Source organism: Electrophorus electricus, chromosome 13 (genome assembly GCF_041902795.1).
Source record: "Electrophorus electricus isolate QZ-2024a chromosome 13, ASM4190279v1, whole genome shotgun sequence".
NCBI lineage: Eukaryota > Metazoa > Chordata > Actinopteri > Gymnotiformes > Gymnotidae > Electrophorus > Electrophorus electricus.
Genome location: NC_137509.1, coordinates 1,506,235 through 1,533,967, shown reverse-complemented (window position 1 = coordinate 1,533,967; position 27,733 = coordinate 1,506,235). Strand labels below are relative to the sequence as shown.

General features: G+C 43.1%; 2 protein-coding genes and 1 pseudogene across 4 annotated transcripts; 1 reads left to right on the top strand and 2 right to left on the bottom strand.

The window, feature by feature from the left end:
- Positions 1-24: 24 nt before the first annotated feature.
- On the bottom strand, positions 25-13,142 carry LOC145643525 (uncharacterized). The gene is made up of 4 exons (XM_081695026.1): positions 11,782-13,142; positions 7,107-7,235; positions 3,541-3,669; positions 25-126 (listed from the first exon to the last, which is right to left on the bottom strand). Exons 1-4 carry the CDS (start codon positions 11,812-11,814, stop codon positions 25-27), a joined length of 393 nt encoding a protein of 130 aa, XP_081551152.1. The 5' UTR covers positions 11,815-13,142.
- Positions 8,530-11,785, top strand: LOC118240139 (cilia- and flagella-associated protein 184-like; annotated as a pseudogene). Its single transcript, XR_014115962.1, has 2 exons — positions 8,530-9,920; positions 10,617-11,785. The product of XR_014115962.1 is annotated as a cilia- and flagella-associated protein 184-like (transcript).
- A 6,395-nt stretch (positions 13,143-19,537) lies between the features above and the next one.
- Positions 19,538-27,590, bottom strand: LOC145643419 (E3 ubiquitin-protein ligase TRIM21-like). Of its 2 annotated transcripts, none has more exons than XM_081694604.1 (7): positions 27,449-27,590; positions 25,118-25,701; positions 24,932-25,027; positions 21,547-21,780; positions 21,306-21,453; positions 20,985-21,011; positions 19,538-20,879 (listed from the first exon to the last, which is right to left on the bottom strand). In XM_081694604.1, exons 2-7 carry the CDS (start codon positions 25,697-25,699, stop codon positions 20,323-20,325), a joined length of 1,644 nt encoding a protein of 547 aa, XP_081550730.1. In that variant the 5' UTR covers positions 25,700-25,701; positions 27,449-27,590; the 3' UTR covers positions 19,538-20,322. The 2 variants fall into 2 exon arrangements, with proteins under 2 accessions (XP_081550730.1, XP_081550731.1); XM_081694605.1 differs by having other exon boundaries at positions 27,494-27,576.
- Positions 27,591-27,733: the final 143 nt, after the last annotated feature.

Here is a 27,733-nt window from a genome sequence, read left to right as displayed (position 1 = left end):
GTCCTTGATGGGCATGTTGAATGCTCAGAAGGTTTTCACAAAGATGACAGCAGGCATCATCAGAGCCTTCTCTGCACCCAGGTCATCACCTCCACACCCTGCTGCCCTCTGGATAGGGCTGTGGGTCTGTCAGGACACGCGTTGGGGTCCTAAACAACTTCTACTCCAGTACCATCAAAGAACTGAACCCCAAACAAATGTTTCTGTCCAACTGACGGCCACATCACACACTCACCATCCACCCACTGTTCCTCCATCCACTACTCCACCCATCTGCCAGCACACAACTGAATGTTAACGTGCAGTAATGACCCTGTTCACTGATCACAAGCATATAATACAATATGTGCAATATTTCTGTCCTCTTTGTAAATGCATACTTAAAATTTTATACTTAAGAAAAAGTTTATTATGTAAATGTATAGCACTTTCAGGCACCACACGTTAAATTTCATTGCTCTGCAATGACAATACAGCTGTCTAGTCCAGTCCAGTCCAGAACCAGCCAGTACCTTTATAAACTGCCACTATGTTTGGATCCAGAGTAAAAAGTTTCTGGGAGTATCTGAACACTTCAGTAGCAGGACGGCAGGGTAACAGAAAGTTTCTCACTAGTCATCGCTTTACTGTGTGGGAGTGGAATTACACCAGTGTTCTACCGCAACACATACTGAATACATTAATGATATGTAGCTGATGCTTTTACTCAAAGCAACTTGCAAATTGGGTTAAGGGACTTGCTCAGGGGTCCAACAGTGGCAACATGGTGGTGGTGGGGCTTGAACTGACAACCTTCTGATTACTAGTCAAGTACCTTAACCACAGAGCTAAAACACACACACACACACACACACACACACACACACACACACACACACACACACACACACACACACACACACACACACACACACACACACACACACACACACACACACACACACACACACACACACACACACACACACACACACACACACACACACACACACACACACACACACACACACACCTTCAGTCTTAACAAAATCCTGATACAAACACAAAACAGCAAATATTACACCCTCACACATGTGCTCTCTGCTCTGTGACACACACGCTCACACATGATCATAAATAAATAATTTCCTAGTAAACTGACAGCATGCAAAAGCAAGAAAAAGTGACACATGGCAAAAGCGGTTTCAGAACATACACACACGCACACACACACACACACACACACCCCAACCTTTTAAATGATGTGCTAACCACATTAAGTAGGCGAGAAGCTTCCAGAAACCTCTACACTTCCCCCTCACAAAACCAGCAGCATATTATCAGCATCTTCACATTTATTAGTAGAAATTAAATAATTTCTGAAAGTCTATTAAAGAATTAAAACATTTTTTGTAAAAAACAAACAACCCAAAAATATTTGTAAGGCTTTTCTTTTTTTCTTTTCTTTGATGTTCAGGGTTGTGGAAACGATACCATGCTGCACACCCTACCAGTCGAGAGTCACCCCTCCTCTTTAACACTTTTTTACATTTTACAAAAACAATGAAATAACATGGATGTAATTATGTTAAACCAGAATTGACCGTGTTAGATTTTACATTCCTCAAAGTCACCACCCTTTACTGCGAGGACACTCTTGGCGTTACCATGATGGCAGCTCTGCACGCTGTTGGAGTTACCGTGACGACAGCTCTGCACGCTGTTGGCGTTCCCTGAACCAGCTTCATCAGGCATATGTTTGATTTGGAAATCAATTCATATAAAGGCTGTCAACATCCACCATTTATATTTATGTCAAAAACAAATGCCTTAAGAGCATAAAATACATACATACAACCATTAAGGAGTGTCCAAACTTTTAAACTGTACTATTTGAATTAAACATCTTATTCACACTAACCACATTAAGATAAAGTTGCTTAATACAGAAACCGCTCAGAAAGATAAAGTTCCTAATCTCACTTCCACATCTGAAACATGTAATACATCCTCTCTATGGTAATTACCAGAAAAACCACAGCATTCTGTCAAACGTTAATTAACATAATAAAGAGGAATGAAGAGTGAGAGTAATGGAGTTGTTGGCATTGATGTCTTCTCTCCTAACCAACACACGGTTCTCCTGCTACCATGACAACATGCTGTACATTAATGAGTCTAGGCGTCCAGTACATTAATGAGTCCAAAACAAACCTCACATTAAGGAAATCTCTTCCACCCGTTACAGACGTGCTAATGATTCATATGTAGCAAATACCTGGAAACTGGCATGTTATAACCCATGCAAAAACAGTTCAATATAAACTGACTTCGCAATCAGTTAATATACAATATGAATATAAAATGTACAATATGATTATATATATATATATATATATATATATATATATATATATATATATATATATATATATATATATATATATATATATATATATATATGTATGTATGTATATATGTCATATAGAACTATTATATAGAACAGTTCTATAATATATAATCTATAATAAATAATATGAACGTGTTAATATAAGGTTTATATAATGAATATCAGTATGTCAGTATATGTTACATTTATAAATTAATAAATGTGTTTAATATTATATCAAACAGTTCTATATAATATATAATACAATATAATAAAAACCCAATATAAATATTATAAAAAAATAATATACAATACATAATATGAATGTGTTAATATAACAAATGTTAATATGAATATCAGTATGTGTTTTATTTACATATTAATAAATGTATTATTAATATTAATAAATGACTATCACAAATCTAAATTGTTCAAATGATTCTAACAATAAATGATTCTGCAGCTTGGACACACACACACACACACACACACACACACACACACACACTCTCACATTCTCTGAAGAAAGGTGATGTGTGTCATTTTAGAGCTGGTGAGCTCTCAGGAAGCAATGGTTCTTGCTGAAACAGCAGATATGCCAACACCTCCACCCAAACACCACCCTCATTTAGAAATCTCACCTCCAGCCAAACAGTTATGTTATAAACAGTTAAATAATACAGCTTAGTTCTTATAAAGTGAGAAAATCTGTGAAATGCATACACGCATGCGCACTCGCACACACACGTGATGACTTGCCTTCATTGCCCGTTTCTGAATTAGGTCCTAAAGCTGAACGCGGCTGATACTCATACTGAGTCATGAAATAACACCATGGACCCGCCAACCCCAGCCAGCAGGACTGAGACACACAGCTAGGCCTGAGTGTGTGTGTGTGTGTGTGCACAGGGGTGTGTGTGGGTCTCACAAGGCTATGGTCCATTCTGTAGAAGGGGCCTGAGTGTGTGTGTGTGCAGGGGTGTGTGTGTGGGTCTCACAAGGCTATGGTCCACTCTGTAGAAGGAGCCTGAGTGTGTGTGTGTGTGTGGGTCTCACAAGGCTATGGTCCACTCTGTAGAAGGGGCCTGAGTGTGTGTGTGTGTGTGTGTGTGTGTGTGTGTGTGTGTGTGTGTGTGTGTGTGTGTGTGTAGGGGTGTGTGCGTGGGTCTCACAAGGCTATGGTCCACTCTGTAGAAGGCCATCTGGCAGGGTTTGTTCAGCAGATTGGCAAAAGCAATGAAGGTCTCAGCAGTGTCCATGTTCAAGATCAGCACTGCTGCAATGAAGGACATACCCTGAACCTGCACACACACCGACACAGAGACAAAAAAGAGCCCACATGTGAATCAGGGAGAGTCACTCAGAAGGAGGCACTGTACACCTGCAGAGCTAAATATTGATTTTTATCTTAATTAATTGTATCTTCTTCCTTATGATCCTTATGATATATTCTGTAATGTCAATTAAGGCGAACTCCAATTACATCACACATCTAACTGAAGTTGGCCAATCGAGTGCTTCTGCTTCTAAGCCCCACCCCCTCCGAGCCCTTAACATGCACTTGCGCGCACACACACACACACACACACACACACACACACACACACACAGCTGTAGTGAGCGTAAAGGGACACTGATGTTGTCTGTAAGTGACCTCAGAATAACACACCAAACACAAGCTCTCTGCAGGGCTGTGCCATCAGTTCTGCACTAACGCAATGAATCACACTGAATGTACACACACGAGCTACGTGAGGCACGCGGTCTAGGCAGAATATTTGTAAACAGGAAGAAGCGGTGGGGTCAAATGCTCATATAGATTTTCACACAAACACACACACACACACACACAGTCATACACACACACATACATCACGGTATTCCCAGACTGACCACCTAGTCATCACGGTATTCCCAGACTGACCACAGCTTTTACGTTTCCATGACAATGACAGGAAGAATACGTCTTCAATTCCATAATGACATACATGCAAATGACTCTAAAGACTGTGTACATCTTTCTACTGCTCTCTCTCTCACACACACACAAACACACACAACACACACACACACACACACACACACACACACACACACACACACACCTTCAGTCTTAACAAAATCCTGATACAAACACAAAACAGCAAATATTATACCCTCACACATGTGCTCTCTGCTCTGTGACACACACGCTCACACATGATCATAAATAAATAATTTCCTAGTAAACTGACAGCATGCAAAAGCAAGAAAAAGTGACACATGGCAAAAGCTGTTTCAGAACACACACACACACACACACACACACACACACACACACACACGCGCACACACACACACACACACGCGCACACACACACACACGCGCACACACACACACACGCGCACACACACACACACCCCCCAACCTTTTAAATGATGTGCTAACCACATTAAGTAGGCGAGAAGCTTCCAGAAACCTCTACACTTCCCCCTCACAAAACCAGCAGCATATTATCAGCATCTTCACATTTATTAGTAGAAATTAAATAATTTCTGAAAGTCTATTAAAGAATTAAAACATTTTTTGTAAAAAACAAACAACCCAAAAATATTTGTAAGGCTTTTCTTTTTTTCTTTTCTTTGATGTTCAGGGTTGTGGAAACGATACCATGCTGCACACCCTACCAGTCGAGTCACCCCTCCTCTTTAACACTTTTTTACATTTTACAAAAACAATGAAATAACATGGATGCAATTATGTTAAACCAGAATTGACCGTGTTAGATTTTACATTCCTCAAAGTCACCACCCTTTACTGCGAGGACACTCTTGGCGTTACCGTGGCAGCTCTGCACGCTGTTGGAGTTACCGTGACGACAGCTCTGCACGCTGTTGGCGTTCCCTGAACCAGCTTCATCAGGCATATGTTTGATTTGGAAATCAATTCATATAAAGGCTGTCAACATCCACCATTTATATTTATGTCAAAAACAAATGCCTTAAGAGCATAAAATACATACATACAACCATTAAGGAGTGTCCAAACTTTTAAACTGTACTATTTGAATTAAAAAGCTTATTCACACTAACCACATTAAGATAAAGTTGCTTAATACCATTGAGATTTACAGAAACCGCTCAGAAAGATAAAGTTCCTAATCTCACTTCCACATCTGAAACATGTAATACATCCTCTCTATGGCAATTACCAGAAAAACCACAGCATTCTGTCATACGTTAATGAACATAATAAAGAGGAATGAAGAGTGAGAGTAATGGAGTTGTTGGCATTGATGTCTTCTCTCCTAACCAACACACGGTTCTCCTGCTACCATGACAACATGCTGTACATTAATGAGTCTAGGCGTCCAGTACATTAATGAGTCCAAAACAAACCTCACATTAAGGAAATCTCTTCCACACGTTACAGACGTGCTAATGATTCATATGTAGCAAATACCTGGAAACTGGCATGTTATAACCCATGCAAAAACAGTTCAATATAAACTGACTTCGCAATCAGTTAATATACAATATGAATATAAAATGTACAATATGATTTATATATATATATATATATATATATATATATGTATGTATGTATATATGTCATATAGAACTATTATATAGAACAGTTCTATAATATATAATCTATAATAAATAATATGAACGTGTTAATATAAGGTTTATATACTGAATATCAGTATGTCAGTATATGTTACATTTACAAATTAATAAATGTGTTTAATATTATATCAAACAGTTCTATATAATATATAATACAATATAATAAAAACCCAATATAAATATTATAAAAAAATAATATACAATACATAATATGAATGTGTTAATATAACAAATGTTAATATGAATATCAGTATGTGTTTTATTTACATATTAATAAATGTATTATTAATATTAATAAATGACTATCACAAATCTAAAATGTTCAAATGATTCTAACAATAAATGATTCTGCAGCTTGGACACACACACACTCTCATTCTCTGAAGAAAGGTGATGTGTGTCATTTTAGAGCTGGTGAGCTCTCAGGAAGCAATGGTTCTTGCTGAAACAGCAGATATGCCAACACCTCCACCCAAACACCACCCTCATTTAGAAATCTCACCTCCAGCCAAACAGTTATGTTATAAACAGTTAAATAATACAGCTTAGTTCTTATAAAGTGAGAAAATCTGTGAAATGCATACACGCATGCGCACTCGCACACACACGTGATGACTTGCCTTCATTGCCATTTCTGAATTAGGTCCTAAAGCTGAACGCGGCTGATACTCATACTGAGTCATGAAATAACACCATGGACCCGCCAACCCCAGCCAGCAGGACTGAGACACACAGCTAGGCCTGAGTGTGTGTGTGTGTGTGCACAGGGGTGTGTGTGGGTCTCACAAGGCTATGGTCCACTCTGTAGAAGGGGCCTGAGTGTGTGTGTGGGGGGGGGGGGGGGGGGGATCTCACAAGGCTATGGTCCACTCTGTAAAAAGGGCCTGAGTGTGTGTGTGTGTGTGGGTCTCACAAGGCTATGGTCCACTCTGTAAAAGGGGCCTGAGTGTGTGTGTGTGTGTGGGTCTCACAAGGCTATGGTCCACTGTGTAGAAGGGGCCTGAGTGTGTGTGTGTGTGTGTGTGGGTCTCACAAGGCTATGGTCCACTCTGTAGAAGGGGCCTGAGTGAGTGAGAGTGAGTGAGAGTGAGTGTGTGTGTGTGTGTGTGTGTGTGTGTGTGTGTCTCACAAGGCTATGGTCCACTCTGTAGAAGGCCATCTGGCAGGGTTTGTTCAGCAGATTGGCAAAAGCAATGAAGGTCTCAGCAGTGTCCATGTTCAAGATCAGCACTGCTGCAATGAAGGACATACCCTGAACCTGCACACACACCGACACAGAGACAAAAAAGAGCCCACATGTGAATCAGGGAGAGTCACTCAGAAGGAGGCACTGTACACCTGCAGAGCTAAATATTGATTTTTATCTTAATTAATTGTATCTTCTTCCTTATGATATATTCTGTAATGTCAATTAAGGCGAACTCCAATTACATCACACACCTAACTGAACTTGGCCAATCGAGTGCTTCTGCTTCTAAGCCCCACCCCCTCCGAGCCCTTAACATGCACTTGCGCGCACACACACACACACACACACACACACACACACACACACACACAGCTGTAGTGAGCGTAAAGGGACACTGATGTTGTCTGTAAGTGACCTCAGAATAACACATCAAACACAAGCTCTCTGCAGGGCTGTGCCATCAGTTCTGCACTAACGCAATGAATCACACTGAATGTACACACACGAGCTACGTGAGGCACGCGGTCTAGGCAGAATATTTGTAAACAGGAAGAAGCGGTGGGGTCAAATGCTCATATAGATTTTCACACAAACACACACACACACACACACAGTCATACACACACATACATCACGGTATTCCCAGACTGACCACATCGTCATCACGGTATTCCCAGACTGACCACAGCTTTTACGTTTCCATGACAATGACAGGAAGAATACGTCTTCAATTCCATAATGACATACATGCAAATGACTCTAAAGACTGTGTACATCTTTCTACTGCTCTCTCTCTCACACACACACAAACACACACAACACACACACACACACAAAGCCCTCTTCAGTCTAAAAAAAGTCCTGATTTCCAGTGTACAAGGAAGGAGGAGGAGAGTTAAATGTTACTTATCATTATTTGTGCACACACACACACACCCCCACAAACACAAAACAGCAAATATTAGATCCCTTACACAACCCCGGGCAACAACTGGAAAATATTTAACAACACGAGGCCAAAATCAGAAGAGTGATACTACACACAAATCGAAATAAATCCAAAAAGCTTATATATATATATGAAAGGAATACACCTACTGTATATGTATATATAAATGTACCTGTGTTAGACTAATGCTAAAACTATACTAACAATAATTTATCAGTATTTTTTAACAGTAATTCTATTTCTTAACTGCAAGATTCACTTGCAAATTAATTTCTCCGGTGAAGCTCTGAGGTGGAAGTTCATTTCCTTCCTGAACAGTGTGAGTCTGCACATGTGACAGGCAGCAGAAGACCTCAGCGCCCAGGAGAGAGCAGCACCTGAAACTCAAAACCCCACACACCCAAGGGGGAGAACATGAGACATTCCACAGCAGAGGACAAAGTAGATGTTACCGTGGAGACTCCAGTAGAGACCACGGACCGACAGGCTGCTGGGGAGGGGCTGGTGGTTGCTACGGGAGACGATGGAATGGCTAGAACAGAAATGCCCACCTCCACCATCACCACCACCCTGCTAGAGGACGAAGGAAAGAGTGGAGTCAATGTTGAGGAAGAGGAGGTAGAGGAAGGGCCTCTGCAACCCACGGCAGACCAGCTGGAGGTGGAGCAAACCACAGCAGACCAGCCAGAGGTGGAGCAAACCACGGCAGACCAGCTGGAGGCAGAGCAAACCACAGCAGACCAGCTGGAGGTGGAGCAAACCACAGCAGACCAGCTGGATGTGGAGCAAACCACGGCAGACCAGCTGGAGGTGGAGCAAACCACGGCAGACCAGCTGGAGGTGGAGCAAACCACAGCAGGACAGCTGGAGGTGGAGCAAACCACAGCAGACCAGCTGGAGGCGGAGCAAACCACAGCAGACCAGCCAGAGGTGGAGCAAACCACAGCAGACCAGCTGGAGACGGAGCAAACCACAGCAGACCAGCTGGAGACGGAGCAAACCACAGCAGACCAGCTGGAGGTGGCGCAAACCACAGCAGACCAGCTGGAGGCGGAGCAAACCACAGCAGACCAGCTGGAGGTGGCGCAAATCATGGCAGACCAGCTGGAGGTGGCGCAAACCACAGCAGACCAGCTGAAGGCGAAGCAAACAATGGCAGGACAGCTGGAGGCAGAGCAGATGAAACCTCTACATGACCTGCAGGCAGAAAGGGACAAACTCAGCCTGCGGAACAGCCAGCTACTACTACAACTGCTCCACCACATCTGCAGAAAGGCACCAAACGAGCCTCATGCACTACACGGGACCACTGACATCTCTGAGCTGGAGCAGCGCTACCTGAAGCTCCTGGACACCGTCGAGAACCTGGCGAGGCAGCATTGCAGTGACTCAGAACTGCACCTGCAGCAGGCCATAGATCTGCACCAGCAGAGCCAAGAAAAGGTGGAGCAGGTGGAGCGGGAGTGGAAGGCCTGGGCGGAGGCCAGGTGTGAGGCGACCGTCGCAACCCTCAGCCGCACGCTAGGCAGACGGACAGCCCTGGCCCAGGCCGAGAGGCTTGGAGAGGCCATGCAGAAAGGCGAGGATGACCTCGCCGCTGAAACATGAGGCTCAAGATACACGTACAGAAGATGGAGGCCACGCTGAAGGAGAAGGACGAGGGGATAAACCTGACGCTGGACGAGGGGATAAACCTGATTGACTTCGAGCAGCTGAAGATTGAGAATCACACCTACAGCAAGAAGATTGAGGAACGCGACGAGGAACTCCTCAAACTCAGGAAGAAGATCTCCAGCACCCTGCAAGTGTGGCATTCCCAGCAGCTCTTATTTCAGAACAGAATGAAACTTATTCTAAACAGGAAGTACTTATTTGAAGTCATACAGTCACTAGTCTGAACCTATAAGATCATTGTAGGGTCTGATTATGGCAAGTTTTCAGTCAGCAGTGAAGCTGTGTACTATGAGGAAACTCCCTCCATCTCTGGAGAGGCCTGAAAAAAAAACACGTCTGATAGGGTCTGATATGATTAGCCTTCAGTCATAAACTCTAGTCAGTCATAAACTCTGGTCTAGGGAGTAGGGAGTAGGGGGTAGAGAGTAGGAGGTATGGAGTGGGGAGTAGGGAATGGGGAGTAGGAGTAGGGAGTAGGGAATGGGGAGTAGGAGTAGGAGTAGGGGTAGGGAGTGGGGAGTAGGAGTAGGGGTAGGGAGTGGGGAGTAGGGAATGGGGAGTAGGAGTAGGGAGTAGGGAATGGGGAGTAGGAGTAGGGGTAGGGAGTGGGGAGTAGGGAATGGGGAGTAGGAGTAGGAGTAGGGGTAGGGAGTGGGGAGTAGGGAATGGGGAGTAGGAGTAGGGGTAGGGAGTGGGGAGTAGGGAATGGGGAGTAGGAGTAGGGGTAGGGAGTGGGGAGTAGGGAATGGGGAGTAGGAGTAGGAGTAGGAGTAGGGGTAGGGAGTGGTTTGGGGTTCAGCTACAGTGTTGTGTGCCTCCACTCTCAGGTGCTGAGCCACGTGAAGGAGAAGCTTCAGTTTGTGCAGGTGGAGAATCAGGCCAAGCGGGACCGGCTGGTGCAGGCGCAGGTGGTGGTGGCTCAGGGGAGGGACATTCTCACACGGACCAAGCAGGCAAGAGACGCGCTGCGTGCAGACAACCTGCGGTTGCGCCGGTGCTGCAGCCTGCAGGGAAATTCCACGCTGCTCCGAGACTTTGAGGAGAAGGTGGACGCATACAAAGTCCTGGAGGAGCAACTGGAGATGTTGAAGAGACGACATGCAGAGCTCAGTGTCAGAGGGGCAGGGGTGCGGAGAAAGGTGGAGAAGGGCAGAGCACTGACACACACACACTGACACACATACATACTTATCCAAACACAGACACAGACACACAAATACTCACACACACTCTCATTCACACACACTCACCTACTGACAAACACATACACACACATTTGCATTTTACATTTATGGCATTTGGGCAGACGAGCGATTTACAAAAGTGCTTTGTCATTTACTCATAGAATACATTCTAGCCAGTACAGTAGGTTAGAGTTCAAGATACCATTGAAACACACACGCACACACTCTCTCTCTCACACCTTACACACACAGGTATTAAGCCACTACGAGCTGTCAACACAGCTACAGTGGATCTATTCAGCATCACAGATTCTCCGAGTCTCTGGTACTGATAAGGCACAGAACTTCTTCCAGCACATGTTCCCGTTCATCATCAGACTGCATCCTGTGTGCACAGGGACATCTACCTGCTGGCACAGTGATTCCCTGAGATGTCACATTGAGTCAAGCATGAATTTTAAGTAAAAGAATCAGGCAGATGCGCTAATCAGATTAATCAAACCTCCAAGATGGTGTGATTAATCAGACATCCACCTAAAGCTGATGTGATTGATTAATATCATCTAAATCTGGTGTGATTCATCAGACCTCTACCTAAATCAGATCTTCACCCAAAATAGTTTGATTAATCACACCTCCACGTAAATCTGATGTGATTCATCAGACCTCTACCTAAAACCAGTGTGATTAACCAGATCTCCATATCAGGTTATTGTGTTTAATCTGATCTCCACCTAAAGCAGTTGTGTTTATACAGACCTTCACCTAAAGTTCTAATACCTGTTTCTAGGTATACAAAAATGCAAACCTCAATAAATCCTGTGCAGAGGGTTTGGTACATACAGCAAAATGTCCTTGTAAAAGGTTTCTCTGGTTGGCCTAGCAGACTAAATCCATGCTCAAGCAAAGTGTTGCTACCCCTGTAAAATAATGACTCCAGTAAAAATAAAAGTATCTTTCCAGAAGAGAACCAGTCAAGAGCTGTGGAACGGAAGTGTCCCCAATACAAACTGAATAGTCCTCTGGTCCCGTAATTCCAACAGAACTGTCCTCTGTGTTACCGTAGTCTGAAATTTACTGATGACCAACAGCAAAGCAGTTCAGGCACTCAAATCAACATTATAAGAGTATAAATATAAATGTAAATATAACAAAAAATGCTTAGAAAAATATTAGTCCATCAAAATGTGACAGCAATACATAATATGTAACATATTACAGACGTGCATGACAAGGTTACAGAAGTACATGACTACATAAGTAAATATAAGCAACTTCTACAGGAAATACTAGTCATTGACGTGACTGCAGTTTATCTGTATTTCAAAATGTGTGCAACAGATGGCGCTATTTACACAGAACTCATTTTTTAAAAAGCTCTCTCTCTCTCTCTCTCTCTCTGCTTCATAAAGTTCTCCAAAGCAGGCATGACCGTAATTAGACACCTCATCATTTTGGGCTTACACTCTTTCAACTGATTTTCTTTCTGTTGTGTCACTCAATGGTGTCTAACCTCAGTTCTGGACACCTGGTGTGGTTGTTCACTCCTCTATGAGCCGATAGCCTTCATTCTGTCTATATATCGATTATGGGATTGATGTGGTTGGTTGCTACTCTTGTAGCTCATCTGTTCAGTCTGTTCAGTCACCATTTATTGTCTAGAGCTTCATTAAAAATAACTTGGTTTCACTAAATAAAGAGAAAATATAGCCTACTGCCTTTACAAACATTTGGGAGAGGACAGGTTGTTCTAAAGAGCTCGCTGGATTCCAGTATGGTTCTGTAATGAAGTGACAGACCACATAAAGTTACCACGTACATTAATGACATCACCCAAGTGTACGTATGTTAATGACAACAGCCATTTTTAGGGAATAATTTTTAGAGGATGAGGTGAGTGGTGAGATGACATCAGTTTGACTTTTATTTTAGAATTTAACTTTCACTTGTGTAACAGACAAAACAGTAAATTGCAGGATTATTATAAATGAAATAATAACGCCAGCCTCATCTGAGCTAAAGCTTCATGTTTACAAAATGATTCATCTCCTTGCCCAAGGGAACAATTGCTCTAATAGGTAGGTACAAGTGAAATTGCAATTTGTAAGGAAAACATAATGGAGAGAAGATACAATACACAGTCACCATTTGAGTGCCAGTACGGTTATGCTCCGCCCATGTTTGCCGACCAGGAGGTCAACGTGGGTGTCTGGTCTGCTGAGCAGACAGTCAGACGCTGCCGCTTGGCCTGGAGGAGGGCACGCAGGGCTCTCATCTGCTACAGCTGCTCAAAAATGTTATGCTACAAGAGACGGTAACCAGCGTGGACTTATCTGCCGGGACAGCGGGTTTGGCTATCGGCCAAGGACCTGCCTTTGCGTGGTGATACCCGCAAATTCGCCCCTTGCTACATTGGGCCGTTCAAGGTTCTTTGCCGCATAAACCCTGTTTCTTATCGCCTTGCCCTTCCCCCGTCATTGCGTGTCCACCCTACTTTTCACGCGTCTCACCTTAGGCCTGTATTGTGTTTGGTGGGCCCCTCCGACCCGCCAGGCCTGCGCATGGTGGACAGGGCACCAGCGTACACAGTCAGGCGTCTCTTGGATGTCCGGCGGGTTTGTGGTGGAGTCCAGTATTTGGTGGACTGGGAGGGATACGGAGCATTCCTGGGTCCCCTCCCATCACATCCTCGATCGTGAACTCATTCGGGCTTTTCAGCAGGATCGTGCAGCTGGCCTTGGGACGTCAGGACCCGCCCCTTCCGGGGGGGGTACTGTAAGGGTTGGCACCAGGCCAAGACCCCCCTCCGGCCACCAGAGGGAGGCCTCGAGTCAACCACACCACTAATCAGGCTTAACACCCAACAGCTAGGCTAGACCTTATATAAGCCCAGTGACCCAATCATTCACTGCTGGGTCTGAGCCAAGCTCCTAGCCGGTAATTTAAGGTGTTGAGGTCTGTGAGCTCTCGTGCTACACCTCACTTCTGTGCTGTGAGAGTTTCTGTGTTTTTACACATCCCCTCCTCTCTCCAGTTTTCCCTCTCGAGTCTGTCTTTCTCCCGAGGCTTCCCTTAGCCATTCAAGTTCCTCCCTGTTTTCTGGTTTTGTTTGGGAAGTTTTAGTTTGAGTTTTCCCCAGTGCATGGGGGGTTGCCATTTCTTCCCCTGACATCCTTTGTTCTCCCTTTTTTCCATGCTCGGTGTAGTGTTTAGTTTTTCCTTTTGTTTTACCTGACCCAAGCTCTAACTGTTTGGCACATGGGCCCACCATTTGTTAGAATGTGGTTTCTCACCCAGTAGGCTGTTGGTGTCATCACCTAGCTGACCAAGCCCACCTTACAGAAAGACCCAGGGAAAAGTGGAGAGGGGAGGGACTGTGTAAAAACATGAACACCCTCGCAGACAAGAAGTGAGGTGTAGCACGAGGGCTCACAGACCTCAATACCTGAAGTTACCAGCTAGGAGCTTGGCTTAGAACTTTGGCAAAGACCCAGCACTGAATGACTGGGTCACTGAGCTTATATAAAGTCTAGCCCAGCTGTTGGGTGTTGAGCCTGATTAGTGGTGTGGTTGACTCAAGGCCTCCTTCTGGAGGAGGCCTCGGCCTGGCACCAACCCTTACACCTGGCTAACATCCCTTGGTGTGTACCTGATAATACGGGTGTTGATAGTTTAAATGTTAGATGAGAAGGAGGGGGGAAGAGACACCGCCTGGAAGTTTGGTGTCCAAGGCAAGGGGTCAGATGCAAGTGCAGAGAAGTCTTAATCAAACAACAATGCAAAAACATAAAATTTAAACAGGGTGAGACACATAAATTAAGGGACCAGGCTACCAGAACAAACACAGGCTCAAACACCGAACAGCAGAATATCATAATGAACAAGTATCTGAAAGAACCAAACATGAGCCAAGCACTGAAAATGACCAAACACCTGACAACCAGAGATACAAAACACAGGGCTTAAAATACTATAACTAACCAGGACTAACAAGACACAGGTGAACACAATTGCAGGCAGAGATGCAAACAAGTATTTTTTTTCTCTTCTTTCCTTTCTCTCTCATTATTTGTTTAGCCACGCCCTGTTCACCATGAATCATGTTTGGGTTAGTTTTGTTATTTTGTTTTGCTATAGCTCCATGTTAGTTTGATACCTCTGGTCATTATCATCATATTCATTTAATTCCTATATGCAATTTTTCCTTTACCTCTGATTACTCAATAAACAGACTCTTCACTGTATCAATTGTGATTCAAGAGTGTTATTCTAATTTCAGTTATACAAGAAAAAAATCATGTTATTTGTGACTTATGAGCTGAGACTGAATAATCACTAATGAAATAATTAAAATTCACTGATAATCAGGGTGGTGCCCCAATTAATCTTCTCAATTTTGATGGTCCATTTACTTAAGCGTTCATATCACTACAGTTTATATCTATGCTTAGTTTATACCTACATTTATTCATAGTTTATTAGTGGCCTTTATGCTTAATTTATACTTACAGTTGTATTTAAAGGTTTGGGCATACTGGGCCAACAAGCTGGTTGTGTTTTTCATCTTTTCCCCAATGTTGCATGGTGCCTTGCATTTCTTTCAAGTTAGAGGAAGGCATCAGCTCCAGCAGTTGATGTTAAAGAGAAAACTCCTGGTTATGGTAATTAATACAGCAAGGACCCTGGTTCAAGCCAATGAGAAAATGCCTCGTTAGGCTAATTAATACAGCAGTGACCCTGGTCCCAGCCAATGAGAACTCCTTTTAGGCTAATTAATACAGCAGTGACCCTGCTCCCTGTGACGCAGGTGGCACAGAGGAAGCAAGAGGTGGGGTAGTGAGGAAGTGCTCTTTATTATCAATAATGGAATCACCAATAGGAGCACTCACACAACAAAACAAAGTCATCTTCTCCATCAGTGGTAGCGCTGGGGCGGGTAGGGGCAGGTAGACTCTCAGTCTGAGGTCAGCTAATGTGCAGTGCTATCATCCGGGGCCTGTGGGTTTAAATAGGTGAAGCTGATCAGTAGTGAGGGGAACGGGAGCAGTGTGTGTGTGTGTGTGTGTGGTAAGATCCCTAGCTGGAGTGGGCGTGTCCCTCCTGTTGGCTGTCCAACCGTGACAGTCCCAGCCAATGAGAAAATGCCTTGTTAGGCTAATTAATACAGCCATGACCCTGGTCCCAGCCAATGAGAAGATGCCTGGTTGGCTAATTAACACAGCAATGACCCTGGTCCCAGCCACTAGATTTACATTTACCTGATGTTTTTATCAAAAGCAACTTACAATCACAACTGAGTACAATTTGAGTAATTGAGGGTCTTGCTCAGGGGCCCAACAGTGATAACTTGGCAGTGGTGTAGCTTGAACCCACAATCTTCCAATTACAAATCAATTACCTTAACCAGAGACATACCACAGTCCACAGCTAGATTTGGGAACGGCTAATAAGCATTTAGTTTCATCCAGGTACCAACCTTGCTGCTTATGTAAGAGGATCTGCCTTTCTTAATATCATCACAAAACAAATCTGTATCCCACTAACCTTGAGACTACTGACTAAAGACATCTCCCTCTCAGTACTAATTCAGGAGTGGATGGGAACTTCATGGAGTAAAGATCGACCTGCAACTGCCTCTTCAGCTATTCCATCCTCCCAGAAAGCTTGTGGCCTTAGACAGACAAGCTCTGGGTACAGGCTGAGTACCCAATAAACCACCCCGCTCACTCTAACAACTGCTTGCTTCCACACTGAATCCATTCAGTTTTTCATTATCCTCTCAGCCCATAATCATTTTGGGCCTCCCCTGGCTTTTCAAACACAACCCCAGAATCTCTTGGTTCACTCACTGCTTGGAGTGACCACGGTTTTAGTACATGCATAGCTGTTCCTGTGAGAACCACCTCCATAGGAAGTTCCCTAACACCAGATCTTGACACATTAACTAAGGAATCCATTGATTTCACTGATGTCTTCAGCAAAAGCCATACCACTAAGTTACCCCCATCATAGATCTTACGATTGCACCTGCTACCTGACAGTCCCCTGCTTAAGAAATCTAAGGCTTACCCTCTATATATCATAGACACTGAAACTATGGAGAAATACACACAGTAGCCCTCACTCAATGTTTTATACACCCTTCCATGTCCCCTGTAGCTGCTGGAATTTTATGTAGAAAAGACAGATGATGGCCTCTGTCCCTGCATTGATTCCAGGGCTCTCATGTGAGTCACTGTAACCTTTCCCTATAATCTGATTCTGTTCCCTTCAACCCAGGAGAATCACCACGGTGTTCACAAAATTAGATTTGAGAAATGCATGCAATCACATTCACATCATACCAGATGAATGGAAGACTGTTTATTCATTATGTCTAAAAGAGACTGGAGTACTGGAACACTGGTAGTACTGACTGGAGGCCACTCATCATCCCTTCCTGATATTAACAGACCATTAATATCTGGAGTATCTGAAAACCACTAAATGACTAAATCCAAGACAGGCTAGATGTTCATTATTTTGTACCTCCTTTCATCTGCATCTTGGCATCCGTTCGCTGATATCTCCATGAAGACATTAAGCCAAAACTGAATAAAGCTCTTCCTCAGGAAACCCCACCAGGAAAACCTTATGTCCTGGTCTCCTTGCAGGGACAGCTCCTCAACTGGGATCCCTCACTAGTTAGCACTGGTCAGCCACGTAACTACCATACGTAACCCAGGTTAACCTCTGGCTTCTGCACATCACATAAATGTTCAGTGTTTTATGTGATGTGGACAATTAAACTAACAGACATAGAAATTCATCATTATTGCAGCTTTAAAACTATTCGGTTAATTAGACTGCAGTGTAAAATGAAGGTTTCCTGTACCTTTAACAGCTTTGCCCTTAAAAAATGATGCGAATGAAGTAAAAATCAGTTCAGTTGAGTCAGACAAAAGAGAGAAACAGTGAAGAAAAAAGAACAAGAGAACATTTTTAGAAGTAAATGAAGACGAACTGCCTTCATTAGTCATCAAATGATTGGTGAGTCTGAACTATTAGACTAACGAGTACAAATTAGTTACTTAACTGTGAATGTAAAACTGTATTTAGCTTTGGGTAGAAAGGTTATTATAAAACTGTGTTGTTGTATTAAATTGAGAACATGATGAATTGCAAGTTAAGCATGAAGAGTTTTGTGAGTAAACTGTGTTTAGGTGAGAACTAGCCTGTAGTAGTTACTAGCTTGCTATCTCACCTCCATTTTGTCAGTATTACAGATCATGTAGCCTAACGGTTCATCACTAGCCACGAAATGTTCAGTGTTTTTCGTACGAAGTAAGCTGTTAATTACCGCTTATGTGACAATGATAATTGAGTTAATGGAGTTATTTTGAGCCTTCATGACCTGTAATACAGGTCAGTTTTTCCTTTCTTTTTCATGTATGTTGTGTTCATAGAAGTGAATTGAGTTAATTGATTTAAGGTGACTTCTCATGTTGAGCCAACACAGTGCCTGACTACTGAATGTATGCTACCCCGTTCCTCCAGGACAGACTGTTCCTCATTCGGACAGATATTTTTCTTTTTGAGTTGGAGGAAAACCGATTCTGAGGAGAGAGATTTTTTTGCCCCTTTTCCTACAAAAGAAAATTATTTTGCCTGATAGATGATAAAGCAAACTGAAAAAGGTTAACATACACAATACTAGTTTTTACGAAGGAATCAATTATTTAAATTATTATAATAAACTGTAATACTTGTACGAGTAATATACTTACCTTGACTGTGACCCAAAACAGACCTGGAAACTTGATTGCATTAAATAGGTGGAAATCATAAATTTAAATAATAAATTAATTATATGTCAATATTCTGACTCATTGTGCAGTATTCCCTGTCTCCATACGTTGGCCCCTGAATATCTTTATCTGACTGTGTCCTCTGAACCCCGTGAACACGTGTTCTCAGAAACTGGTGGCATCATCAGTGAAAAAGGAGCAGAGTAAGTCCAGGTCCAGCAGAACAAATAATCTTCTAGAATAAAACACACAAGTCTATTTCTGATGTTTCTCTACTTCTGTTTATTTCTGTGCTCATCAGATGTACATTCAATAGAGGTCATTCTCACACGACCAAATATCACATGGCACATGAGGAGAATAAAAACAAAATACTTTGTTGAAACACATACATTCAGATATAAAAGAAAAGCATGCCAACATCACTGCATGGTGTGTGGTGTAGGTGTGGACAAGATTATTATCCACACCGAAGTGAATGAAGCAATGATGGTGTAGTATTTTTATTTGCACAGCAGAGGGCACAGTAGAGCTGCGTTTCAAATACCTCAAAACGCCAAACCATTTTCACTTCAAATGCGTTACTGTTTCAGAGTCTCGTTCTGCCCATCACTACTAATCAAAACAAAACAGTAGTGTAGCAGTGATGTACTGCATTTGTCCTGTAGTTTAATCAGAATGAGCTGCTACTGTTCAGGATTCTAACAGCATATCAGTGTTTTCACACCTTCCACCTGATGTCTCCTGAGTGTCTGCAGTAGCAATCCTTCAATTCACTCAGTTCCTCCACCTGCTGCTGTATTATACTGTTGTAGTAGTTCCGCCACCTGCTGCTGTATTATACTGTTGTAGCAGTTCCTCTACCTGCTGCTGTATTATACTGCTGTAGTAGTTCCTCCACCTGTTGCTGTATTATACTGCTGTAGTAGTTCCTCTACCTGCTGCTGTATTATACTGCTGTAGAAGTTCCTCCACCTGTTGCTGTATTATACTGCTGTAGTAGTTCCTCCACCTGCTGCTGTATGATACTGCTGTAGTTCCTCCACCTGCTGCTGTATGATACTGCTGTAGTAGTTCCTCCATCTGCTGCTTTATTATACGAGAAGAAATTGCTTCTCTTCTTCTCCTTCTTATTGTATGTCATATATGTGTGTGTTTATTGATTGGTGTGATGTTTTATTTGTGCCATACAATTGTACACACTTTGTTGTATTTTCATATATTAAACACTTTGTAAATTTCTCACCCAAATGAAATATGCTATAAAATTATTACAGCCTGTTTTTAAATGACTGGACAGATTGGGTGAGGTGTCGCATTAAGAACTATATTGTAATGTGGTAGAAGTCATTCATATACAGACATTAATTTTTCATCTCTTATAATATCAAATCTTATGTAAAGTACTGAATTTAATGTGGTATAGATGCTGGATTTCCAAATAATAATAAACTGTAAGAAGACTGGAATAAAGAATTAATCTGTGGTTTAATTGGATCAAATTTTCAGTCAATAAATAAACGCTTTCGCTACTGTCAAAGTACCATCCATTTAAATAAAAATCAGACCTGAGATCTAAGGTCATTAACAGGACAGATGATCAGAGGTGCTGAGTTTTTACCTCCATCACTCAGGCAGGGACTAAAGTATGGATAGAGTTTCTCAGTGAAAGACTGACCAGTGAAAGAGTAGATATGAGACCTGGCCTCAACATCATAGAAGGAGACCAGACCCTCCTCGTAATCCACAAACACCCCCACCTTCTTGGGAGCCTGCTTCAAGGAGAGAGACACACTGGGAGAGTCCATAGCTGCATATTCTGTCTCATTCCTCAGCCACACAGCCCAGAATCCATTCTTAGGAGAAGCTGTAATATCAGCATTTCTGTTAATGGACTCTCTGACCACTCCTAAATCCCACTCAGTATTCCCTCTGACCTGCACCTCATAGTAAAACCTCCCTGAGGAGAACCCCTCCTTTCCCAGCACATCAGTATAAAGATTAAATCTCTCTGGGTTGTCAGGGAGATTCTGTGGTGTGTCTCCATGTCTCACTTGTTTCCCATCAGCAGACAGGAAGAGATGTGGATGAGCTGTATTAGAATCCAGAGTCACATCCACTGGGAGAAAGAGACACAGTTTAAACCCATTTAACAGTGTACAGTGTGTCATAGTGAAGACATGCTGTATATATTTAGTCATGTGACCAGTGAGAGCCCACACACCTGCATATTGCTGAATTCTCTTCAGCTCTGTTTGGAAAAGAATAACAGACAATCACTCACAGTTGGGATTTACATTTTAATTCATTAAAAACCTGATTAGTGTAAACTATAATAGAGCACTGTAAGAATGACATGAAAGAACTCATGGCACAGTGCTGAACACTGAGGAACATTGTTAACAGAGAATAATCTGTAATGACAAAGGAAGAATACATAGGATTAAATAATTGAGATTTATATATAGATGCACAATAAACACAACATTCCAACACAACCCCTCTACTCCAACTCTCAAGGTCTTACTGATCACTAAATACTTACTGATCTCAGGAAGCTTCTCCATTTCCTTCCTGAGTGTTTCCTGAAGCTGAGACAGAGCTCTCCTCAGAGTCTCCACACTCAGAGGAGTGTTAATGGTGATGTCAGTCCAGTCCTTGGTGTGTGGAGGGCTACACAGGGACGGGTACATCTACAGGAGAGACGAGAGAGGAGAACCCCCTCAGGATGGGGAGGGCTGTCTGTGATGTGCTGCACTGCTATTGAGAAACAGAGGGACTCTGACCTGTAGGAGGTGGATGTGGTCCTCGGTGTCAGAGAGCTGCTCCAGCTCAGTGTCTCTCCTCTTTAGCTCAGTGATTTCCTGCTGCAGCTCTTTAATGAACTCTTCAGCCTGCCGCTCTGCTGCTTCCTGCTTCTCCTCCAGCACCTGAAGCAGCTCAGCCTGGCTTCTCTCAATACAGCGCACCAGAGAACTGAAGACCTCCATACTGTCTGCCTTTTCCTTCTCTGTGGTTTTCTAACAGGAGACAAACACATTTCCTCATGGTGTTTAATTTATCTTTATGGGTGGTTACATTACTAATATTCCATATAGACCACTGCTGTGATGCAGTTCAAATCAAATCAAATCAAAGTTTATTTGTCACATACATAGTCATACACAGTATAACTGGCAGTGAAATGCCTTTGGTGACTGCTCTGCCCATTGCCAAGGAGAGATCCATAAAAATATACAGATCAGGGTAATGTGAGTTTAACTGGAATAGATCATAAAATGTATTTAAAAAGGAAAGAAGAAAATAAAGACTAAAGATATAAAGTGGAAATTGTCTGGGGGAAAAAATAAACAGATAAATGCGAATGAGGATGAATGAATAAATATGCCCAGATAAATAATGAATCAAAAGGGAATGTATGAATATGATTATATACAACATACAATTTTACAGATTTACAATTTTTACAATTTCCAGCTTAGGGTGAAGGTGTGCAATATGACACAGTACAATATGGTGCAGGGAAAATAGCACAAAAAATGGGTGTATAAGAGAACGTGTATGATGTTATACAATTGCGCAGTTGTGCAGTTATCCAGTTTGGGGTGAAGGTGTGCAGTATGGCGCAGTGCAGATAGCAAAATATAGGTTGTAAGAGCATGTATGACTGTGTGAGTGTGTATGATGTTATCATGAACAATGGTCCAGTCCACAGTAATCCCATCAGTTCCATCAATTGTCCTGGTTCAGAGCCCGAATGGCCTGCGGGAAGAAGCTCCTCTTCCGTCTCTCTGTGTTAGTCTTCAGGGAGCGAAAGCGCTTCCCTGACCTCAACAGAGAGAAAAGCCTATTGTTGGGAAGGGTGGGGTCCCTCACAATCCTCCTGGCCTTGGTCTGGCACCACTTGTAATAGATGGTCTGCAGGTCAGGAAGTTCTGTATGAGTGATGCGCTCTGCTGAACGCACCACCGTCTGGAGTGCTTGTCTGTCTTGCTTGGTGCAGTTCCCAAACCAGACTGTGATGTTCCCCGTGAGGATGCTCTCAATAGTGCAGGTGTATAAGTTCCGCAGCATCTTGGAGGGCAGTCTGAAATCTCTTCGGCGTCTGAGATGGTAAAGACGCTGACGAGCCTTCTTTGCCAGGGAGTTGATGTGGTGGGGAGATGTGAACTCCAAGATACCTGAACTGTCTACTCTCTCCATGGTGGTTCCACTGATCCTCACAGGCTGGTAGTGCCGCTCCTGTTTCTTGCAGCAGTCCACAATCAACTCTTTTGTCTTACTGATGTTTAGGAAGAGATTATTTTCCTGGCACCGGTTTTCCAGGTCTTTAATCTCCTCCAGGTAGGCCCTCTCATCGTTGTCTGAGATCAGGCCCATGACGACGGTATCCTCAGCAAACTTGACAATGACGGTAGAGCTGGAAGTGGCCACGCAGTCGTATGTGTACAGTGAGTAGAGTAGGAGGCTTAGGCCACAACCCTGGGGAGCTACAATGCTGAAGGTGAGGATGGATGAGACACAGTTGCCCACCTATACTGATTGTGGTCTGTCTGTTAGGAAGTTGGAGATCCAGTCACACAGGGATGGATGCAGTCCCAGGTCCTCCAACTTGGTAGTGAGTCTAGCGTTAAATGCTGAACTGTAGTCGACAAACACCATTTTAACATTATTACCCCTCCCTTTGTCCATGAGGGTCAGTGTGAGTGTGGTGTGAAGCAGATGTGCAATTGCATTACCAGTGGAGCAGTTGTGGTGGTATGCAAACTGCAGTGGGTCCATGGAAGCTGGCAGTGAAGAGGTGATGAAGTCTATGACCAGATGTTCAAAGCACTTCATCACGACCAATGTGAAGGCAACAGGGCAGTAATCATTGAGGCCGGAAGGTGGAGGTTTCTTTAGCACAGGGACGATGGTGGATCACTTGAAGCAGGATGGGACAATTCCAAGCGTGAGGGAGAGGTTGAAGATGTCGGTGAATACAGGGGCTAGCTGGTCTGCGCAGGCTTTGAGGACTCTCCCGCAGATGCCGTCTGGTCCCGCTGCCTTCCTGGTATTCACTCTTTTGAACACACTCCTCACATCACTCTCTGTGATGATGAGAGGGCACTGTCCTCTGGTGGGCTCTGCGCATGCGCCGTTGGCTGTGCCGATAGCACCATTTGCGTTGTTGGTGCCAGCACTGTTAGCGTTAGTGGTGCTAGATGCAGCCTCGAAGCAAGCAAAGAATGTGTTTAGCTCGTTCACTAGAGATTCATCCACACTCATCAGTCCAGAGGGTGGGCTCCTGTAGTCCATGATCATAGTCCCTGCCACAAGGATCTAGAGCCACTCTGCTGGAACTGTGACTCTAGTTTCCTCCCGTAGCACCACTTCGCCACTCTCACTGTCCTGCGCACTCCGTATGCCGCAGATTTGTATTCGTCCATGTTCCCACTGATGATCCCCACGTTGTAGGCAGCAGTGCGAGAGTTCAGAGCCTTGCGGATGGTTTTGTCCACCCATGGCTTCTGGTTGGGAAACGTCTTGATGGTGGCTCTTGGGATTGTATCATCCACCAGTTTCCCAATAAACCCCACTACTGTCTCCATATAGTTGCTGACATCATCACTGCTGTGCCAGAACATGTCCCAGTCTGCGTCATCCAGGGTGTCCTGCAAAGCGGCCACCAACTGGTCTGTCCACCAATTGCTGGGTTCAGCCATCACTCGGTGAAGCAGAGGAGGCTGCAGTCCCGAATGTCCCTCTGGACCTTTATCCTGGCCTAGAGGTCGTGGAGCTTGTTGTCCAGAGACTGGACATTGGCTACCAGGATGCTTAGTAAGGGAGCTCGGTGTGCCCGAGCCCTCAGCCTGTTCCTGACGCTGGTTCGCTTTCCTCGAGGCCTTTTCCTCATGTCATGTCCTTTGTTCTCCCTCAGGATCTCCATCAGCCAGCTTGGGTCCGGGGTTAGAGACGGCTTGAGGTGACTGTTATGTATATCAAGAGAAATAAGAGCATCTCTGCTGTATGAGATGCGCGTCGTGGTGCAGAGAGAAGGGTTTTAGAGGGGAGATCGTGAAAATAGCGCAAAGAGCAAAAAGGAACAAAAAAAGTGCAAAGTGTGGATAGAGCAGTCACAACGGCAGTCGACCTCACCAGCACCATCTTACACCTTACATTCACACGCACATTATTGAGTTCCACAGACTGTCTGATCTCCTCAATCTTCTTCAGTCGGTTCTGGATCATCTGCTGAACTTCTGCCTGTGTGTTTCCCAGTTGAGTCTATAGCAGAGAGACAAATTACAATAAATCAAACTCCTGCATATCATAATTAATTCCTTTCAGATTCAAATATGTCAAAATCTCTGTTACCTTCTTCTCTCCACTCTCTGTCTCTATAGGAACAGTGGTGTGAGTTTTGTGGTCTCCCTCAGTGCAGAACTGACACACACATGTCTGGTCGTCTCTACAGAACAGCTCCAGAGGTCTCTCGTGTTTCTGGCAGATGTAGTCCTCCAGGTTCTCCACAGGATCGATCAGATGGTGTTTCTTCAATTTAGTGACTCTCTCATGAGATTCCAGATGAGTCTCACAGTAAGAGGTCACACAGATCAGACAGGACTTCAGGGCTGCATCTCTCGACCCAAAGCAGATGTCACACAGAACCAGAGATTTGACAGTTTTCTGTGGGCTGCTAGTGGATTTAATCTGAACTGACTTCTTAAACTTAGCAGCCAGTGCAGAGATGAAAGTGTTCACACGCAGCTCAGGTCTTTTAGAGAATTCCTCCTTACAAACTGGACACTGGCAGAGTGAACTGCTGTCCCAGCACTCTTTGAGACAGACCATGCAGAAGTTGTGACCACATGGAGTACTGACTGGATCAGTGAACACATCCAGACAGATGGAGCACTGGAGTTCATCTTCAGACAGGACACTGCTGGAGGAAGCCATGACTGACAGAGCAGACACACAGACACCATGAGAAGGAGATGAATCCACAAAAACTTCCCAATATTTTCACAGTAATTCAGTCAAAGAAGACTCAGTATACATTGTCTTTTAATAAATAAATACCAGCATCCTCCCTGTTTGGGGGATCATTAAGACTTTTTTAGTCATGATACATAATTCACCAGTTATCACTTAAAGAGTGAGAACATTAACACAAAAATAGAAAATGCCAGAGAAAAGGTGAAACATTAAATTCATAAAATATGTGAAATATGTAAATACTTGTACAAATGAAATATGTATCAGTACCTCAAAAAAAGGGGAAAAAATGCATGTGTGGGTCTATGTGCATGTCCCCGTGTGTGTGTGTGTGTGTGTGTGTGTGTGTGTGTGTGTATTTGTTTCTTGCCAATTATGTGTAGTGATATTTATATTTCATTATTAATAATTGATTGTGTAACTGTATATAAAGGAAAAGAGAGAAGGAATATAGAAACAGAATACATGTCTGCTTATTTATGCATGCACATACATGAATACACTATAAGCAAGAGTATTTTGACCATATCATCATTTTTATGCACATTTCCCAACACCAAGCTGTATAAACTTGAATGCTTATTGGATTTAAGCATATCAGGTAAAGTGTATTTCAGTAATGAGGGAGGGTGTGGCCCAAGGATATCAACACCCTATATCAAGGTGTGCATAAGTATTAGGCAGCTTTTTTTCCTCAGGCAAAAGAGGCCAAAAAAGAGATTTAACTGACTCTGAAAAGTCAAAAATTGTAAAAGGTCTTTCAGAGGGATGCAGCATTACTAAGAAAAATTAAAATTGCCCAGATATTGGGGCGTGATCACAGAACCATCAAATGTTTTGCCGCGTGCAGGGAGGATTCGCCATTGTTTGTAGCCACACCCTCCGTCATGGCACACACCTGTACAGGGGTTGATGTTACCTGTTTGTCTGTCTATTTAAACCCCCGCCTGTGTGTGCCTCATCGCTAGTCATTGGTATTGTTACGGCCATTGTTAGCGTGATCTATCGGTGTTCCTGTCTACACTGTTCGTCGTTATGTGTGAGTGCCGCAAGTGTCATCAATGTTCTGTCATTAAACGTCTCACTAAATCGACGGAGTCTGTGCATCCTGCGGCACTCGGGCCACCGTTGCAGTTGTGTAATAATCTGCACACTAATAGCTGTCCAATAATTATGCACACACATATTCTTCTAAGTAAACAAAAACCTCACTTTTATTTTCTTAAATATTCTGGTTTGAGGTTTATTAACATGTTGGATTAACCAAGAGCATTGTAGTTGTTGAATAGTAAAATGAATCCTCAAAAATACTTGTCTAATTGTACACACTGTGTGTGTGTGTGTGTGTGTGTGTGTATTTTATTTATATATATATATATATATATATATATATATATATATATTATAATGCTACCATCTTAAATCAATCACATTTTCCAGACTCATCCTGTTCATACCTGTTCTTTATGTGAGCTACATTCTGTCTGCTCTAGTTCTGTCTACTTAAACAGTAACTGTTTGAACTTTACAATGTAAAGTATGTCTGAAATCTAACAGACCTAAAGCACTTTTATAAAAATTGTCAAAGTAAACAATAGTTTGTACAACGGTAGAAATGTGTTTAACTACAGGAAGTAGATTCAACAGCAACACTACTACAGAAATAAACTTGTACATCTAAGTATAACTCAGAATCATTTCCAACTTTACCTCAACACTGCAGATTAAGAAAACGTTCCACCTCTTACAGTTTACCTGCACTGGTTTTAATTCCTCTCAGAAATTCCAGAGAAGCCGTGAGCTTGATTCTGGTGTTGACTCGGTTTTCTCTTTTAACTTTCGTTTCACGAGTAAAATCCTGAGGCCCCGCCCACCATTTAACAGTTATTTCATAATGTAGTTACACATTCTGACCGCCAGGTGGCAGACATTTGCTATGTATACCTACAGTGTCTCTATGCGCCTCTTTTACTCAAAAAGCCGGACAGAGAAAAC